This window comes from Lithobates pipiens, unplaced genomic scaffold, assembly GCF_037356315.1.
Source record: "Lithobates pipiens isolate NorthernLeopardFrog02 unplaced genomic scaffold, aLitPip1_a1.2 Scaffold_19, whole genome shotgun sequence".
Classification (NCBI taxonomy): Eukaryota; Metazoa; Chordata; class Amphibia; order Anura; family Ranidae; genus Lithobates; species Lithobates pipiens.
This window is the reverse complement of record NW_027507764.1, coordinates 408686330-408707491: the sequence shown is the minus strand read 5'-3', so window position 1 is coordinate 408707491 and position 21162 is coordinate 408686330. Positions and strand designations below refer to the sequence as shown.

At 41.6% G+C, this 21162-nt stretch overlaps 1 protein-coding gene across 10 annotated transcripts in view; it reads left to right on the top strand.

The window, feature by feature from the left end:
• The window catches only part of PTPRM (protein tyrosine phosphatase receptor type M), a 982826-nt gene that overhangs the window by 346566 nt on the left and 615098 nt on the right, over positions 1-21162 (top strand). For all 10 annotated transcript variants that reach the window (XM_077492471.1, XM_077492470.1, XM_077492475.1 and 7 more), the window contains exons 4-5: positions 9927-10005; positions 13540-13655. In XM_077492471.1, coding sequence (XP_077348597.1) covers positions 9927-10005; positions 13540-13655 — 195 coding nt within the window. The remainder of the gene's footprint in view (positions 1-9926; positions 10006-13539; positions 13656-21162) is intronic.

The following is a 21162-nucleotide window of genomic DNA, read 5'->3' as shown; positions in this document are numbered from 1 at the left end:
GAAATGTCTAATGAAGCTGATTGTGCAGCATTGTACTTGCAGACCACAACTGACAGGCATTAAGGCGATTTGGGTTTGGGTCAGGCCGCGTACACACGCGGGGACTGTTCGCCCAACTTTGTCCGTCAAACAGTTTCGGCAAACAGTCCGCTCAAAATTAGCATGGACGGACATGGCCACACACGACGAACGAACAGTTTGCTGAAACCGTGCGCGATGACGTGAACGGCACGTACGACGGGACGAAAAATACGACGTCCTATACACTGCATTATAACTTTCGGCGTGTAAATCCTTTCTGAGCATGCGCGGAACTTAGTTTGACGAACAAGCCTACACACGGGCGGACTGTTCGCTCAAACAAGGTTTCAGCGGACAGTTTTACGGAATTTCCGAAAAACCTTGTTCGTCAAACTGTCCGCTGAAACTGTCCGCTGAAAGCCCACACACGAGCGGACTGTCCGCCCAAACACTGTTCAGCGGACAAAGTTGGCGAACAGTCCGCGCGTGTGTACGCGGCCTCAGATGTGTGTCCAAGGTACACTCTGTGTGTTCATGGACCCACCGTTCATCTGCTTGGGTTCACAACGGAGGGTGTTGGGTAATGGTGATTGAAAAGGGTTTACATTTCTGGATGCCATGATTAGATTTATGATTTCATCAAATTTTTATTAAAGTGGTTGTAAACCCTTACAACACACTTTGATCTACAGGTAAGCCTAGATTAATGCCGCGTACACACGGTCGAACTGTTTGGCGTACTTAGTCCGTTGAAACACATTTCAGCGGACAATCCGCTCGTGTGTGGGCTTCAGCTGACTTTTTCAGCGTGCAGTCCGGAGTACTAAGAATTTCGGTTTTTCCAAAAATCTGTCCGTCGTACTTTGGTTTCAGCGGACAATACGGTCGTCAGTATGCTAGTCCGACGGACTAAGAATGGCGCATGCCCAGAAAGGATTTACAGGGCTTTGCTGTGTCTTGGACTTCCTATTTCTAGTCCCGTCGTACGTGCTGTACGTCATCACGCAAGCTTTCGTCGGACTGTTTGTGTATCCGTGTGTGGTCAAGTCCGTTCAGTGGAAAGTACGCCCGATTGTCCGTCGGATTGTATGACGGACTAAGTACGTCAAACAGTTCGACCGTGTGTACGCGGCATAAGGCTTACCTGTAGGTCCAATAAATATCTCCTAAACCTACACGGTTTAGGAGATATTTGCCGAAAGACAGGTACCACGGTCAACGGCGATATGCCGCGAGTGGCGGCTCCCGTGCGCATGCACGGGAGTGACGTCATCGTGGCTTCGTCGAATGACAGCGGCGGAGCGGCGAGACCCACCGAGAAGGTGGATGCGCCAGACTACAGGGTACTATGCGATGCATAGTAGTCCATTATGCTTTACCTTTGCAGGGAATGAAAGAGGAAGTAAACTCATTAGGGTTTACTTCCTCTTTAATTGTGTTGGAATAATATACCTTTTCACTGTGTGGTGTGTTTATTGACTCTTTGTGGAAATTGATAAGGGGTACTAATGTACCCCTATACTTATTCCTCTTGAAAGGTGAGAAATCTGGGTGGCTCCTTATTATAAAGAGGGGTTCCAGATTCCATTATATGTCTTCTCTCAACATCGGAAAAAGGTTCTCTGCAAGGGATGGGGGGGGGGGTCTTTGCCATGCCCCTTATAAGGTGGTCTCCCAGTGTTGAAAACCAAGTGGTCTAGTCTGGTACAGAAAAGGGGGCTACATGCTCACTGCCCTCAGTTCTTGGCCACCCAGGCTGCATGCCTGGATAAGTGTCTGGATGACAGTTTAGGGAGAAGCCCATGCTGTTTTTTTTTCCTCTTTTTTTTTTTTTTTAATGTGTGCTGTCACTTTTAGAAGTACTGTTCTGTAACCCCACATGTTTAAGGTATCCCCCAAGTATATATACTAAGGATATTCCTTAAGCTTCTTAAAAATGCCCTCTCCCTTCTGCATTCATACGTGTCCATCATTGCATTGCCCATCTACTCATACCCTTTATTCAAAAAATATGAAAAAAAGCCACACAAAATATCTAGTGCCACCTCCTGGGTGTTTGGCTGTAAGTTCAGGGCTGGCAGACATCCTGCTGGGTTCCCAAAACTTGTCTTAACCCAAACCCGGCCAGGTTCACTAAGCCCTACTGCCAGACAGATGCTTAAGTAGCTGTAACTGCCTGCCAGATCCTTAACTGACCCTGGCTTGTCTAGCCTTTAAAAGTACTGTACCCTCAGTTTTTTTAGGTTCAGCAAAGGCTATATGATTAGGTTAAAGCAATAGTAAAGCCGCTGAGTTTTTTTTTTTTTCATACCTGCAAGGGAAAAGGCATAATGAGCTAGTATGCACCGCATACTAGCTCATTATGAAATACTTACCTTATAACGAGGCCCCGACATCTCGCCCGATGCATGCCGAAGGAGCTGACATGTTCCCTCTGCGTGTCTTCTGGGTATCGCGGCTCCGGCGCTGTGAGTGGCCGGAGCCACGATATCGTCACTCCCACGCATGCGCACGGGAGATTTCAGCTGAGAATCCCCTGTGCGCATGCGCCGCTGCAGTCAGCGGCGTATTGCGAGGGGAATATCTCCTAAACCTTACAGGTTTAGGAGATTTTTTTTTACCTACAGGTAAGCCTTATTATAGGCTTTCCTGTAGGTAAAAGTTGTAAAAAGGACTATACAACCGCTTTAAACGTTTAGTAAGTGGAGCATCAACTTACAATCCAACCATGAAAAAATTGAATTGTTGAGCATTTTTCCTGTACTTTAAAGTGATACTAAAAACACACTATTTAATTCATATTATCCCTTCTCTTTATGCACAGTATATGGATGATGGCACTGTATGTATTTTAATAAACAAAACCTAAGCACCTTTTTTATAATTGATATACAGCTACCATATGATCCAGCTCCTTTCCAGCCCATCTGCAGGGAAAAATCAGCGGGAGGAGTTTCTAGTCCTCTGCTAGTTGGCACATGTTCAAAAAAACAAAAACAAAGCACAATCTTCAAAATACAAAGAAAAAATACATAATTATTATAATTATAAATGTTTTAAATTGTGAAACAAATATGTTTTTGATCTAGGAGGAGGGTCTGCCAATCGAGTCTGTTTCATGCCCCTCCAGCCTGTGTCTACTGATTGTATGTGCTTAGAATTACAGAGAGGTGATTCCTCCATCAATCAATATGTAATATCCTGCCCCCATTGTGTTTAGCTGTTTAGAGCAGTGGTCAACAAGCATGTCCTCAGGGCCCATTATCAGGCCAGGTTTGCAAGATAACTGAAATACATCACAGGTGATATCGTTTGCTGCTCAGTGATTGCAGTAGTCTAGTTCTAGTCTGCATCTCCCCAAGGTAATACATAAAACCTGGCCTGTTAGTGGGCCCTGAGGAGAGGGTTGATGACCACTGGTTTAGAGGACATGGAGGAGGAGGGAGGGAGTTGGGTGTCATTGTTCCAGGGTGTATACACCCACATGAGTAACTCTATAGTCAAGGGGGCTACACATATAAGAAAAAAGGAGGAAATGAACAGCTTAGAAGGGAACTGAAACTGGGGCATGTTCAGTAGAGGTGGCAAAGGTTGGTCTACGCAATTTCAGGCTGATTATTCATTTAAAGGAAAATCATTTAGAGCTCACATTTTGGAGATTGGAGTGAGATTTGGAAATTCCTGACCGTTAACAGCATTAGGGTATCACACACACAGATTTTCCAACTTGTTGGGCATCAAAAAAATTTAATCTAATCTGGGTGGACTTAAAGTGGTTGTTAAGCCACTATGTTAAGTTTATACCATCCCCTCTGTTAGATTATAAACATGTGTCCTAGTGTCTGATTTCTACGTGTTTTCACAGTGCCTCCTGGCGCTCACGTGACTCCTTGGCTCTCTCCTCTTCCCATCTGACAGCTCCAGCGGGTGAGGCCAAGCACTCCCCCTGACATCAGGTGGGGAGGAGAAGGCCGAGGAGTCATACAAGTGCTGGGAGGCATTGTGAAAACAGGTAGAAATCGACTTTTATTTTATAAAACACAGGCACAAGGACTAGGATACTGTTTGTATCTAACAGAAGGGATGGTATAAATTTAACATAGATTTAGAGCAGCGGGGAGGGGAGCAGAGCATCACTGGCACCAGCTAACAGGCAGGAAGGGGAGGGGGAGGAGGACAGAGAGACACAGCAGAGCTGCAGATAACAGCAGATGACGAAGGCGCGTAAGCTGACCCCGGTGTCAGGGCTCAGCAGCCATCATAAACTGTGGTCAGTTTACAGGGGGAGGGCAGAACTAGACAGAATAAGCCAGGTATTTCAGGTTTTACGGGGGGGGGGGGTGCAAATTACACAGCACATGTATTGTGCTGTATAACATGCTTTAAGGGAACAGGATCCATTTTTTTAAAAGTGATTGTAAAGGTTTTATTTTTACTACTTGCCGACCAACCACCGTCATTATACAGTAGCAGGTTGGCTCCCCTCCGTGGATCACCTTATCTGTACGGCGACCGCTTTAAGGTTTATAGGGCGTGCATGCTCACAGATCCCCATTCTTTTAGGGGAGTAGAGAGAGATCTGCTGTGATCAGGAACAGAGATCTCTCTCTACTCCCAGTCAGTACACCCCCCCCCCCCCACAGTTAGAAACACCTCCCTAGGGAACACTTAATCCTTTGATCGCCCCCTAGTGTTAACCCCTTCCCTGCTAGTGACATTTTTACAGTAATCAGTGGCTATTTTTAGATCTGATCGCTATATAAATGTCAATGGTCCCAAAAAACCTATGTGGTTTTCAAAAGTGTCTGATCGGTTTGCTGCAATGTCACAGTCCTGCTAAAAATCCCTGATCACCGCCATTACTAGTAAAAATAATAATAATAATAAAAATGCCATAAATATATCCCCTATTTTGTAGACGCTATAACTTTTGCGCAAACCAGTTAATATACACTTGCTTCGATTTTTTTTTTACCAAAAATATATAGAAGAATACATATTAGCCTAAACTGATAAAGGCATTTGCTTTTTTTAAAACATGTTGGGATATTTATTATAGCAAAAAGTAAAAAACATTGTTTTTTTTTCAAAATTGTCTTTTTTTATAGCGCACAAAATAAAAACCACAGAGGTGATCAAATACCACCAAAAGAAAGCTCTATTTGTGGGAAAAAATGGTGTCAATTTTGTTTGGGTACAGCGTTGCACGACCCAAACTTGTCAGTTAAAACAACACAATGCGGGATCATAAAAAATGGCCTGTTCATTAAGGGGGGAAATCTTCCGGTGCTTAAGTGATTAAATAACAAACATGCCTATATCTACCTGCTCTGTGCAAGGGTTTTGCACAGAGCAGCCCTGATCCTCTTCTTCTGGGGTGCCTCAGCGGAGCTCCTGGCTCCTCTTTATTGGTTGCCCCCATGGAGAGCCACTTTCCCTATGGGCACACGTGCGGGCACGCTCACAGGTCCCGCTGCTGCGTCCATTGACACAGACAGCAGGATTCGGCCCTGCCCCCGCTCCTGTGTCACTGGATGTGATTGACAGCAGCGGGAGCCAATGGCACCTGCTGCTATCAATCCATTCAGTGAGAACGGAGACAATGGCTGGAGTCACTGGGCCTGTGCACATCACTGGAATGGATTGACTCAGGTAAGAATAATGGGGGGGCTATGGGGGCAGCTGCAGCATGCAAGGTTTTTCACCTTAATACATAGAATGCATTAAGGTGAAAAACCTGGAGACTTTAGAACCCCTTTAATGCTCCACTGCTAGCAGCAGGTGCTGTGGCTACAGTGGACAGACCACAAACTTCATATGGGCTTCACTAAGCTTTATTCCACAAAGAGCAATGCATTGCAAACAACTCTGCCTGCTAGACCTTGCTTCTCCTTTGTTGGATATCGCAGTGGGTCCCAGCAGTCTCTCAACTGAGAACATTTAAATATCTTCTATCTAGGCATTGTTGCTAAGATATTGACTTGTACACACACAAGCACTTGCCTCTATGTAATTTAGCCAATGAGACATACATGATACATTTAGTCACTTTTCCCCTTTCTTACCAAGAAGAGGAAAGGCTTGCCCCTTCACACAAAGACTTTACTTCCACTAGTTGGAAGACCTTTTTATGCTATTACAAGCATTTCTGACAGATGGAAACTCCTCTCTAAAGCCCCATACACACTATCAGATTTTCTACTGTTTTTTTCCTTCAGATTTACCAAAACCATATAATATGAGTTCAAACCTTAGGAGTTTCAATGTGTATGCAATCAGGCAGGCCCTTGCACTACATGGTTTTGGTAAATCTGAAGACAAAAATCAGCAGAAAATCTGATAGTGTGTATGGGGCTTTAATGTCCCTGATAACATTAAAGCCCCATATACACAATCAGAAATTCTGCCAGCAAAAGTAGGATGTGAGCTTTTGGTCAGAAATTCCGACCGTGTGTATGCTCCATCGGACTTTTACTGGCAGAATTCAAGCCAAAAAAAGATTGAGAGCAGGTTCTCTATTTTTTGGTCGGAAATTCTGATCGTCTGTACTAATTCTGACGTGCAAAATTCCTGCGCATGCGCGGAAACAATTCGCCGCATGCTCAGAAGCATTGAACTTCATTTTCTTGGCTTGTCATAGTGTTGTACATCACCGCGTTCCTAACGGTCGGAAGTTCAGACCGTGTGTATGCAAAGTTGTGACTGTGTGAATGCAGAAGAGCTTTTTCAGGTCCCCAAGAGAAGAAATCGACATCAATGGCCCATACGTTGCATGTAGCATTTTGGTCAGCACAATGCTAAACTACAACCAGTAAAGACAGTATAGTATACTAGGCTGTACATCCCAGCACACAGTATTATCTCTCAGCTGGGGGCACTTGGCAGGAATTGAAAATGCTCACTAAGTACCCAAATTTTAACAAACGTAAACAACCTTAGTCATAATACAGGTTGGGTCACATATAAACCTAATAGTGATCCTAGGCCTAGGTCCTAGAATGTGTATATCCATCATAATATGTATTACCATTTTCCCAGGAAAAACATACTATTGTAAAATGTTGATTTTATTAACAGCTCTTGAAAAATTATGATGATTGCTATACTGTGCTATACACATGAAAAACATGCCTTTCTCATTGATAATTTACCAAGTAATTGCTTTCTTAAATAGCTAAATTAACTGTGCTTTGTGAAGACAGATGGGTGACAAGGCCATTATAGACACATAGATTACCAACACAACACCCTTTATTGATCAGAAACAATTTACAATAGCACATCAGTGCTTTGCATGTAGGTTACCCATGTGAATCATGCAAAGCCTGAAATAGTGTAGAACAAGCAGATTACATCTGTCTCAGTGTTGTGCCAATGTGGTGTTCAACATTTGGAAGTAAAGATTCTGATCTAATTAGGGACGTCCCTTACTTATAATCAGTGTAATCATTTCTGCCGCATCTAAAAACAAACATAAGCAATAATTATGCCCAGACAGGTGCCATGCACACAACAAAGCCAAGGAGTCACTCTACACATCATCAATCTCTATGTTGATTTAGCTTTGTCTTTATTGATTACAAAATGTAATACATTTTTTTTTAAAGAATTTCACCATTTCTTTAAATACATAACATACATGCATAAGGGCACCCTTGCACTTTGAGCAGTGGTAAAACCCAAGTATTCCTTCTCAACACCAATGCTTCACTTAACGTAGACTTTGAATGCAAGTTATTACAGAATAATAAAGCTATATTCCACTTTTATACTGTTAAAATATAACTATTAATCAAAGCTCATAAATTAAAAATACTATGCTGTGCTATCTCCCTAATAATCTACCCAACAATGAATTTAAAGTGCCAACATTACAGTATTATAACATGCAAAAGAAGAACGTGACAAAAATGAAAGTAGCGGGAAAAATAAATAAAGTCCTTAGTTGTTGTGATAATATATTTTGTGTTATATTTGTCACACTCCACAACAAAATGAACAAAAATAATAACAAAAACACTTAAAAAATGTATATATGGTGCCACAAGAATGAATCATAACGTGCTATGGTGCATACAACAGTGACATACCGATCACGTGTTGCAGTTTCTACACTCAGGTGCTCCCACCTTAGGTAATGGCTGCTCGCCTCACAGTGTGACCTCACAATTAAGTTTGGTCAACCTACGCATATCTTATTATTCTGTGACAGGACGGTGTAGGAGGCAGCTGGACTGCCTCACAGAGAATGGACATACGACCTCAACCAAAACTCAGCGTTTTAAGGCACATTACAGAGTGGTGCACTAAACGCACCTAACCCATGTGAGTACCCTGTATTGGAGCTTTTGTTTGTATGATAAACTGTGTAAAAACAATATCACGCTATGGAGGTTCTTTTTACTGTTTGCATATGAGGAGACAGCACCAGGGAGCAGCTTGGGACAGCTAACTTAGAATCCCTAAGGTGATTCACATGCGTGGTTGACCAAACTTAATTGTGAGGTCACACGCTCTGAGGTGAGCGGCCATTACCTGAGGGTTGGGGAGCACCCGAACACGTTGTTTTTACATTTTACAAGAACTATATACTATTTATGTTGGACTGACCCTTATGTGATCAGGGCGTCACTTTTTTATGCACCATAGCACTTTATGATTGACGCTTGTGGCACCATATATATATTTTTTAAGTGTTTTTTGTTATTATTTTTATTTATTTTGTCGTGGTGTGTGACACATATCACAGAATATATTATCACAGCGACTAAGGACTTTATTCATTTTTCCACTACTTTCACTTTTGTCACGTTCTTCTTTTGTATGTTTTAATACTGCAGTGTTGGCACTTTAAATTCATTGTTGGGTAGATTATTAGGGAGATAGCACAGCATAGTAATTTTTAATTCATATTGTTATCACACAGCTTTATGAGACGTGATTAGTGCTAGCAGCTGTGATTTATCATTAAGCACCTTTAAATATATTTTTTTATATATGTATAATTTTAATAGGTAGCTCGCAAGATCCTCATAGTTTGTTTGAATTAATTAAAGCTTAACTTTAAAACACATTTTAATGTGTTTACACGTTAATTAAAAGCTCATTGCAAATATTTTAGAAAGAACAACTAATACAATGCCCTGTACACAACAATGATATTGGATGAGTGAGGACCAGCACTCTTTGCTGGTCGGGTGTGCTGACAAGATTGGAGACAAGGTAGTGACCTAGCTGTGTTGCTTAACTGCTGCATAGAAAACTCAGGTCTTCTGTATTCCTGTATTGTCTGGCACAGACAGAAAAAAGATTGGATGGACAGAAAAACAAATTCTATGGTAGATATATATACTGTTATACACAGTATATAACTATTTTAACTATGTATTTAGCGTGGAATTAAACATTAAATACCTTTGATTTACCTGCTCTGGCCATTTCTGCCCCAGTAATGTTATATCAGTTACCGAAGTCTAACTGTAGTTTAACACTTATACGTAATAAAACCAGGGGTCATTGATCCAAGGAATATTCGATTGCCTCTTGGGGGATCAGAAATACATTTTTCCCCTGGAGAAAAATGGATCATGTTTGATAGGTTTTTTAAACTCTGGGTCAACTATGGTAACAGAATTGTGTATAAGCAGGTTTTCTATTAGTTTTTTTTTTTTTTTTTATATTGGTTGAACTAGATAGACTTGAGTCTTTTGTCAACCCAATTATGTAACTTTGTTGTGTATTTGTAGTAAAAAATAGAGCTAGACTATGTATTTCTGCATGTAATTTGGAAACTTGGAATTTTACTACTGATTAGAAAAGGTGCCTTTCCTAATACAAATGGAAACATTTACCTCAGATTTGAAAATACTATATTGTGACTTATCTTATATTGTTAATACTTTCAGGTTTATTTTGAAGTTATTACCTCAGATCAACATGGATACATTGCAATAGATGAAGTGAAAGTTCTAGGACACCCTTGCAGTAAGTCTTGCATTCTTTTTTTTCTCTATTTAGGATAGATTAAAGTAGTGGTTCTCAAGCTTGCCTTTGGACGTTGTTTAAAGTGTATCCAAACACAAAAAGATTTTTTTTAATATAATGTGGCTTACCAATATTTACACCTGGTGGCTACTTTAATTTCAATTTATAGGCTTTTTTTTACCTGAAATTTGCACAGTAACATACTTCCTGTCTTATGGTGTCTCCTCTATCTAAGCAAAGGACATAACCTTCAAACAGCCGCATTAGCTGTAAGAAGTCTGTCTTGAAACTATATGTTACTTTTATGTTGTCCTATACATGTGGGCAGCATGGTAACCTAAGGACACCCACACAAAGAGTCTTTAAGGTCATACATTTTGATGAAATTAATAAATTGCATCTGCTTATGGGATATTATATGTCTTAAGTCAGTCAATATATAATTAAATTTTTGATGGAAAGCAGTTGCCTCTTAATTTGTGTGTGTGCATATATATGTAACACACATATATATATGTGTTGTCTTGTAATATACACCTGGTGTGCCAACAATGCATTGTGGTACACTTTTGTCTAGTAAACGGTGCATCCAAGTATACCAAAACACTGGAAAACACACCACTTGAATAGACATATTCCTATAAAAATATAAATCTGCATTTTGGGAATTACACATCTGACATGTTTACATGTTCTTGCTCACAGGCAATGGGGTTGATTTACTACAGGCAATTATACTGTGCACTACAAGTGCACTTGCTCCAGAGCTTAGTAAATGTGGTAAGGCTTCACTTTGCAAAGAATACTCAGTCACATGCAAGGAAAATAAAGAAACAGCATTTTTGCTTGTACATGTTTGGGTGATAGAATTCGGCAGGGCTTCCCCTCAGATCTAGAGTAAAAGCACTTGAAGTGCACTTGGAGTGCAATTCACAATGCACTTGCAAAGCACAGTAAATCAACCTGTCAACCTCGTCAGGCTCAACCGTACCTGACGGTTGAGCCTGACGAGCAGAGGTAGGCCTCTCGTACAACCCTGGCTCAGGGACCACTGATGTTGCAACAGTGGCCTTGAGAGCGCGGTGATGTAAGGGTGCCTGAACCTTCTTCCTTGTGCAGGGTATAGTACCAGGGTGGACCAGGAAGCCAGACAGCAAACACAGGTAGATCAGCAGGTGCTGGGCTTAAGGTGGCAGGTAGAAGGAGGTACCAGATGAATTGTCAAACAAGCCAGGTTTGCAACAGACGGTCACTTGAAGGCATTGACGACAGGCAAAGAATGGTTGGGAAGCAAGCAGAGATCAGCAATGTAAGTTCAGGTAGATAATGTAAGAAGCAAGGCAAAAGTCAAGGTACAGGCAAAGGTCAGAATAAGAGAGGTACAACGGGGTCAAAGGCAAGCCAGATCAAACACAGGAATCAATAGGATTAGATTTCAGGTTCACAGGTACAGCTGCATATCAGACAGAAAAGCACCAGTGTGTCTGCTGCACTTATATATGGCAATTGGCGCCAACCTCATTGGCGCGTTTACGCATGCGCATTGGTGTGCATATTTGCGCGCAGGCAGGATGGTCACCTTTGGAATCCTGCCTTTGGGCAGCTGTTGTGCCATGGCCAGCACGTCCCTGACACAACCTCTCTGTGTTTGTATACTCTGTAGGATAAGTAAGGACTAAGTATACATTAAATATTAATTTGATATTTGCACATCAAAAATACAACTATACAATAGGCCATACATATCAATACTTACATTTCTGGCAGAACACAGAATACAGTATACATCTTCATTACACACTAAAAAATGCATCAATATTCACTTCTGTAGGGCAAGCTGTATGATAAAATGATAAAATGTTTATCTGTGTAAAAAAAAAATATATATATATATCATCAAAATATAGTATATACCTACTGGACATGCAAGGAAATACAGTGCCCATGATAGGAATGGAAAACATTATTGTGTATATATATATATATATATATATATATATATATATATATATTCCTGGCAAGTAAGGCATTAAGATTCACATGTGACTGGCTAAAAACCAGCAACCTGGTTCACAATTGCTTGGTAGAAAGTACATTAAGATACACATCTGCCTGGCAGACAGTATATTAGTGTATAATGCGCAGTACAAGCAACACATATCAGTGCACAATATTGATGGGCTGGGTATTAGCTTGTGGAGTTGTGTGGCAGACTGATGCTTGGATACACAACTGTATAGCAGAACATGCTGCAATGTATTAATCAGTACATCTCTGCTTGGAAAGTAGTAAATCAGATTACACATTATTCTGTCAGACAATACACAAAGATGCATATGTCAATTGCAGGCATTGTATGAGGATGCTTTTGATAAGATAAGAATTAACATATTAGGGTATTTTTTATACTCTACTATATATAATATATATACTTACCACAAAAAAAACTTGTATCTTGAAGCTGAACTCCAGGGCCAATTTTATCATTGGCCCCAGTAACCTCATTCTTTTAGTTGGCTTAAGTAAAGAGGACTTTTCCTGTACAATAACTATCCACACATTATTTTCCATGATCAGTAGGAATCGAAATCTCATATAAGATTGTTTTCATAAGATCACAATATTCGAAGCCTAGAAAATGAGTAAACATTTTTTGTAAAAGTCGAAATGTCTTCAGGGGGGTGTTATTTAGGGCACCAAAAGTGGTGCCTGCATGCTCTTGTGATGATTATTTGGCTCTATAAAGGCACAATAAACTCTTTTACCTGCCAAAAGTTTTCTTTGCCCATCAGAAAGGTGTTAAGTAGAAAGTGGGTTCCAAATACATATACATTAATCAACACTCAAAGGTTAAGGTCATAAAGTCTTTATTTCCAAATCCACACTGAATTAAGACAAACAGGGCTGATAGCAGGTGACTGGGGCAAGAATATGGTCACTGCTTACAAAACTCAAATACTCAAAAACTCAAACAAACCCTACAGTACTGTGATTGGGAAAAGAAGGGGTATGCCTGTCTTAAGGCTCCCCTTCTCTAATGGGATCATGGCGGTTGGGAAGTTTCAAGGTTCCCCATTGATTTTAAAATATAATGAATTATATATTAAAAGACATATGTTGTGAAAACCAATAAATAAGGCTGTGGCCATTTTCATCCAAATTGTGTCAATTTGCTCTTTATTGCATGTCTGGAGTCCAATACTGCCTGTGATCCAATTAACTACTATGATTGTAGAGAACCCCATTGAAGCAATCAGTCGATAAGCACTCATGTCTTTGTAACACACACAGTAGGTTTAGGCAGAAGGATGAAGGTGGATAATTTATTGTTTCCTCCTTGCCCCTGGTTGCCTTTGTGACTCTATAGGATACCATAGATATACTGCCACTGAGTAAAAAATTTGCTGACAACAAACCTCAAATATATTTCACCAGTTACATCAGGTTATTTGACTTCATATGTAATGGCCATGTTAAAACGTTGTATGTGATACATTTTATAAATTGATTGTACTGTCTAATGGTATTTTTCAGGTAAAACACCACATTTTGTACGGGTTAAAAAAGATGATGTAAATGCTGGTCAGTTTGCCACCGTCACATGTACAGCCAATGGAAAAACAGCAGCAAGTGACAGACTTTGGTTACAGGTAAATGCTTTACTGTTTTAGCATGCTATGCAAATTTTGAATAAGGTTTTTTTCTTGTGCAGATTACAGGGTATCAAAAATAATACTATCCTGGTTTGACTATTATTAAAATGATAGGGTCTTTTTTTGGCTTTGGTTCATTGAGTGTGTTTTTAAGGTATATAATACAGTACATATGTTGCAACAAATAAGCTCTGTAATACAACTTTTAATCACTCACTGGACAATTTAGCAGATGGTACAGCTAAAACGTCAATAATTCACCTAAAACTAAAGCACCGCTAGCTCTATTGATTTCAACTGAATTGATTTTTTATCCTGGTTTGTCTGGTCCAGATAAGTAACATGAACAGTATGTGATCCTGTTGGCTGTATGTACTCAAGTATTATGTTTTTCAGTGTGTAACAAATACCTGAAATCTTGTAAATATCTATAAAATGACGATGTGCTTGTCAATAGAATCTTAGATAAACAATAGTCACTAAGTAGATTACTAGGATGCTTTCCTTGCTGAACCTAGCTTTGAGCAGGTTAAATAATTTCTTCTTAAACCTGAACTGGAGGAAGATAGCAAAAGAAGAATTCAGATTCAATGGTTTTGACAGTATCTGTCAATGTGCGAAACTTTGGTGGGTTCTTACACTTTTTATAAATTGTCCAGTATATCCCAATACCCAAATTGCTAGACTGACCATTTTTGCCATTCCCTATTAGTTTCCCATATGATTTCATTAGATGGCAGTATGTTAGTTTTACTTTACATATGGATAGCTGAAAGAAAATCATGAGGTTTTCATTATAATTAAATCATAAATTAAGTCACCCTGGCACAGTAGTGAATTCTTCCTAACAATTTTACGTTGAAACCACCGGCCATTAGCGGTAAAGCGTGGCTCGTTTTAGCAGCGCTATACTGCTGTTTAAGCACCGCTTTTGGGTTGCTAGTAGGCCGCTTTTAACACCAAGGAAGGGGTTAAAAACTCTTTTGTTGCGGAGCTTTCCCATTCATTGCAATGGGCAGGGGCATTTTGGGAGAGCTGTATACAGCCCCAAGGATGCTGATTGCAGGACTTTTTCTAACATTCCGCAAGCGCACTGCCCGGTGTGAAAGCACTCATTGCAATAATTGGGAGACAGTTTTCAGGCACTTTACAGGCACTTTACAGGCGCTATTTCTAGTGATAAAATGCCTGAAAACTGTCTCAGTGTGAAAGGAGTCTGAGTCTTTAACTCATGCCCATTGATTAGATATGAATATGTACAGCAATAATATTTATTGATTCTCTGGGCCCTAGTTGGACATTCTTTGGATTTTATAAGTGAGAATCAACAAGGTTATTTCACACATTGATATGTATCTTTTAATGTACCCAAACTACGGAAATTAAACTATTTACATATCCTTAACAAGCAGTAACAGAGATTTTAAACAAACCATCCATGACCACTCTAGCTTCTTTTAATGCAAAGGTATTTTTTCTTGACAATCCTCAAAGATTACAATCAAGACTCTAAAGTCACGTTTCAGATGGTTTCTTAGGCTCCATTCACACCTGAGCTTATTGATTTACTTTCTTTTTTGGCATTTTTTTTTTTTTACTTTTCTGCAGCTTTTTACAAGCCTTTCTAACGCATTTTAGAAGTGTATTACAAGTGGTTTACAGCTTCAGGTGTTTTTATTTAGCCAATAGAAAGCACTAAGGGGGAGGAAAGGGAGAGGATATTATGGGTGAAGAGCTGCTGTTTGAGCAGAACACAAGTGACAAAACGCTTGTAAAACACTTAAGTCAGACATTTTGATTGAAGTCCAAAAATGCTTGTAAACTGCCAAAAGGACACTTACAGTAGGTGCCGCCGATATTGTGTTTCCAGCGCGATACTGTCGCGCTGGTTCCCGGTGACAGGGTTCTCTAACCAGCGCGATATCCCGTTGTGCTGGTTCTCGCACTGGCTGCAATAGGAAAAGCATCCTCCGGGACTGTGACATCGTAATGGGGCGGGGTCACCATGTGACATCAACCGGGGACCCCGTCCCTTGTCCCTATATAAGTCGCCTCGCACCGCGTACCTGGCATTGCGGTTGAGTCAACATCTCCAGAAGAAGAACGGAAGGCGGCGGCAGCGGCGGCGGAGACGACAGAAGATCGGGCCACCGCTAGTAAAAGAGCTGGAAGAAGAAGCGGTGGCCCGGCAAGAAAAACCGAAGAGGGGGACAAGACCCCCGAAGTCGGAAGAAGAGGGCGGCGATGAAGAAGAAAGCCGGGCTCCTCCGCTAGCAAAAGAGCTAGCAGAAGATAGCGGAGGAGTCAGGCGAGAAGACCCCCGAAGACGGAAGACCCCCGGAGCTGTGCAATAAACTATTTTAACCCTTGTGTGTTGTGTTTTTTTGTACATTTTTTTTCACAGGTGAATGGGTAGGGGTACATTGTCAGCCCATACTCATTCACATAGGGTGGGGGGGCCGCTATCCGGGGGCCCCCTTATTAAAGGGGGCTCCCGGATTCCGATAAGCCCCCTGCCTGCAGACCCCGACAACCAACGGCCAGGGTTGTCGGGAAGAGGCCCTTGTCCTTATCAACATGGGGACAAGGTGCTTTGGGGTGCAGGGGGCGCGCGGCCCCCCTTCCCCAAGGCATGTTGAGGACACGCGGCCTGGTACGTCTCAGGAGGGGGGGTCGCTCGCTCGTCCCCACCCCCTTTCCTGACCGGCCGGGCTGCGTGCTCGGATAGGGGTCTGGTATGGATTTTGGTGGGGGGGGGGCACGTAGTTTTTTTCGGTGTAGGGGATTCCCCTTAAAATCCCTACCGGACCTAAGGGCCTGGTATGCCCCCAAGAAGGCATGCAGGCTTTGTGAGTGAGGCGGTTTGCGGTTGAGTCAACATCTCCAGAAGAAGAACGGAACGCGGCGGCAGCGGCGGCGGAGACGACAGAAGATCGGGCCACCGCTAGTAAAAGAGCTGGAAGAAGAAGCGGTGGCCCGGCAAGAAAAACCGAAGAGGGGGACAAGACCCCCGAAGTCGGAAGAAGAGGGCGGCGATGAAGAAGAAAGCCGGGCTCCTCCGCTAGCAAAAGAGCTAGCAGAAGATAGCGGAGGAGTCAGGCGAGAAGACCCCCGAAGACGGAAGACCCCCGGAGCTGTGCAATAAACTATTTTAACCCTTGTGTGTTGTGTTTTTTTGTACATTTTTTTTCACAGGTGAATGGGTAGGGGTACATTGTCAGCCCATACTCATTCACATAGGGTGGGGGGGCCGCTATCCGGGGGCCCCCTTATTAAAGGGGGCTCCCGGATTCCGATAAGCCCCCTGCCTGCAGACCCCGACAACCAACGGCCAGGGTTGTCGGGAAGAGGCCCTTGTCCTCATCAACATGGGGACAAGGTGCTTTGGGGTGCAGGGGGCGCGCGGCCCCCCTTCCCCAAGGCATGTTGAGGACACGCGGCCTGGTACGTCTCAGGAGGGGGGGTCGCTCGCTCGTCCCCACCCCCTTTCCTGACCGGCCGGGCTGCGTGCTCGGATAGGGGTCTGGTATGGATTTGGGGGGGGGGGGGGGCACGTAGTTTTTTTCGGTGTAGGGGATTCCCCTTAAAATCCCTACCGGACCTAAGGGCCTGGTATGCCCCCAAGAAGGCATGCAGGCTTTGTGAGTGAGGCAACATTATCGCCGCTCTCTCGCTGCTATAGGAAAATGACATTTTCCTATTGCAGCCAGTGCGAGAACCAGCACAACGGGATATTGCGCTGGTTAGAGAAGCCTGTCGCCGGGAAACAGCGCGACAGTATCGCGCTGGAAACACAATATCGGCAGCACCTACTGTAAGCGTCTTTTTGGCAGTTTACAAGCATTTTTGAACTTCAATCAAAATGTCTGACTTAAGTGTTTTACAAGCGTTTTGTCACTTGTGTTCTGCTCAAACAGCAGCTCTTCACCCATAATATCCTCTCCCTCTCCTCCCCCTTAGTGCTTTCTATTGGCTAAACAAAAACACCTGAAGCTGTAAACCACTTGTAATACACTTCTAAAATGCTTTAGAAAGGCTTGTAAAAAGCTGCAGAAAAGTAAAAAAAAAATAAAAAATGCCCAAAAAGAAAGTAAATCAATAAGCTCAGGTGTGAATGGAGCCTAAGAAACCATCTGAAACATGACTTTAGAGTCTATATATATGTTTACACAACAAAATGTGTTTTTCAAATGAAAAAAAAGATTGTCCATTGCCATGAAAACCTAATAGTATAAGTCCATGCTTCAGTCTTGTTATGAAACAACCAAAAAGCCAGTGTGCTCCACCACCACCCTCATGGACACTTGCTCACCTTGATGGGTGGACCTTTCAATCAAAAAACATCTAACACAGTATTTCCGCTCATTGTAACCTCAGCTATGCTATAGTCACTGATATACAGTAGCAAGCAACCACTCCACATGCAAGGTTTCAAACCAGATGTTGGGCCCAAATACATATTTATTAAAATTGTTGCACTCACATGTAGTTATCAAGCTTATCCATTACAGGCTACTCTCTCATCTACGTTAGCCTAGCAGCCTTTACACTGTCTCCTACACTGATGGTTCAAAAGGGGAAGGAACTTACACTGTGTAAAAAAATATGGCGTGGCGGTCCCATCTCTGAATCTAATTCAAAAAGAAAACCCCCTGAATGGGACTTTAATAGACCACCAACACCACCCAAATTTGCAAGTAAAACGTTTTATTTATACAATACAAAATGGTAAAAAGAGACACCCAGACAAAAAATTCTCCTATGAAATATACAATCAAAAAGGTACACAAAAAACATTTATACGAAGACCACTAATACTTTCATTGGTATCCCAAACCCAACGCGTTTCCAGTTTCTGTTGTTACAGAACTTTCATCAGGGGTGGAGAGCAGGAAATAACAGTAACGTGGTAATTTTTATCAACAGCACTCCTCCATATATGTAAGATAGGAATGCTTGAAGATGCTAAGATCATTTGGCCGTAATTTAAGGGTCTTTTGCTGAAAAAGTAACTCACAGTCTTCCAAAATTATTTCACAGTAGGGGATGTGACATATACATCCGCTTCCCCAAGGGCTGACAGTGTTTTTTTTATAATAAATAGCCCCTTAACCACATATTTGTTGGCCCCTAATGAGGCTCCCCAAATCACCGATGGGTACGAATACCAAGAAAGCGGAGGTATGCACTGCAGTATGGCCTGGAGTTATTGGTATGGCTACACTGATGGTTAAAACAAAACAGAAAAGCTCCAGCTTTTGAATACCCATTATTCTGAGGAGGGCTGCAGGACTTTAGACACTACCTTGTGAAGCTGCCTGTACCACATATTGAGGATCCCGACACCAGAGTGCAGGATAAGTTGTTCTTTTCTTGTGTTTTTACAGTGATGGTTAGCCACTGCCAGAGCTTGCATACAATGCTGCAAACTCCTTTATTTGTATATATAATGTGTGGGGTGTTTTTTTTAGGTTTTGTTGTTTGCAACTGGAATTAATTGATAGGTCTGCATGAGATATCTACAGCATGTCATATAACATGTCAGTGAGTCATCCTATTTCATATGGGCCATATGCTGTTAATGAGGATGCCAGATTTCACAGGTGCCATGTTGACATATACCGTATTACTGTGCTTCAATAAACGCATGGGGTCCAGTGATCTGCTTACAACAGTAGAATGGAGGTATCTGTGCCACCTCTGCCTGCTGGGGATGTATCAGCGTTCGGGTGCCAAAAGCCAATGCACTTTACACCAAAACACAGGCATAACATACCTAAGTAGAGACCTATTATGCATACATAAAAAAGAAAAACAAATAAATATGCAAAACAATCTAGGTATGTATACAAATGTAATGTTATCTGAGAGGTTGAGATAGGTAAATCTTCATTTGCATGTCTTCTTTGCCTAACATAAACAAGCATATTGCTAAGAACAGACATTACCGATACAGACGGCAATGTAAATTCAGGGCTTTCATTAGCTGATACACTAAAATATAAACATACCTCCAAATAAATGTGACAATGGCACTAATGAAAGGATGTTTATGATTAACAGATGTATCCCATCTGCTTAGATTTTCTTTGTCACATCTGCTGACAGCACAAGCCAGCACCAAAATGGGCATAATATTTCTTTTGTATTGACTTACTAAACAAGAAAAATCATTATAATGCATATGTTGATAGAAGTGTTTATATCTCACTTGTAGTACTCGGTTATGCTGCAGGCAAAGAAAAAGCCTGGGTATTAGCAGAGGCTTGTCACCATGGAAATTTGACTGCAGCGCTGTGTTTGCGAAAGATCAGACGTTGTCATTTGCCAGCCAAAAAGTAATTAATAAAAGTTGAAGGAGATTACACGGCAGTTTACTTTGTCCCCTATTAAACTTAGTTAACTACATTATTTGCATCCTGAGCAAAGTCGTTCTTTTTTGTAAACCTATATTGCAGGATAAAATCACAACATAGACAGTACTATTGTTATTGTTAACTAACGTGCATACAATGTTCATTATGTATCATATATTGATGGCACACTACTGGATTTAGCTTTCAGTAGTGTCATACTAACCGAGGGTAAACAGAGAAAGCAAATAACACCTATGGCCAGTGGCATCACTAGGGGGTGCCTTTTTGGGGCTATAGCCCCGAATCTGGGTCCCATAGCCCCAAGTCTCTGCAGGGGGGGCTCTCTGGGGGCCCAGATGTAAGGGGGCTTTCTGGGGACCCTGATATAAGTGAGGGGCTCTCTGGGGATATATATACACATATATACACACACACACACACACACACATATATATTATATACATGGGTATGCCCGCCCAAGCGTATGACTTTCTTTGCTACACTGCTATGGGCTCTAGACCAAGATCTTTTGTACACCTAGAAATGCCCCTGCGTATGGCCCCTGGAGGTGGAGTTGCGATCATAATACAACACCGTCTTTCTCATTGTACCAGTTATAACATAAACATAACGGGCATATTTATAAAGAAGTGAATGTGACATTCACAAAAGATTCATCGCAGGTGAATCATTCCCTGTAATATAACACTCATGCACCAGAACATTTTGTGTGCAGTGAATGTTTGATGAATGTCACATTCAGTGCTTTATAAATTTACCTTGTTTTTCAGTTACAAAGAAACTACATATGAAGCCTGTTTCAAATGTGCAGTTTGTATAAGAACAGCAATCTTCAATAAAGCATTTGCAGAGCTTTCAGCAGGCTTTTTTGAGTTGAGCTGAAGTACCATTCAGCTTCAGTTTGTAAATGTTGAACACCAATGGGAGTGTTGATTGCCACTTTAAACAAGCTGATATCAGGCTTCAGAACTTCTGGAGGCTTGTTGAAACCCTTCTGTAGCCTGCTAGAAGCTTGCTGAAAGTGGCAATCAACACTCCTATCTGTGTTCAACATTTACAAACTGAAGCTAATGGTGCAAACGCTTCAACAAAGCTTGCTAAAAGCTGTGCATGTGCTTGGCAAAGTT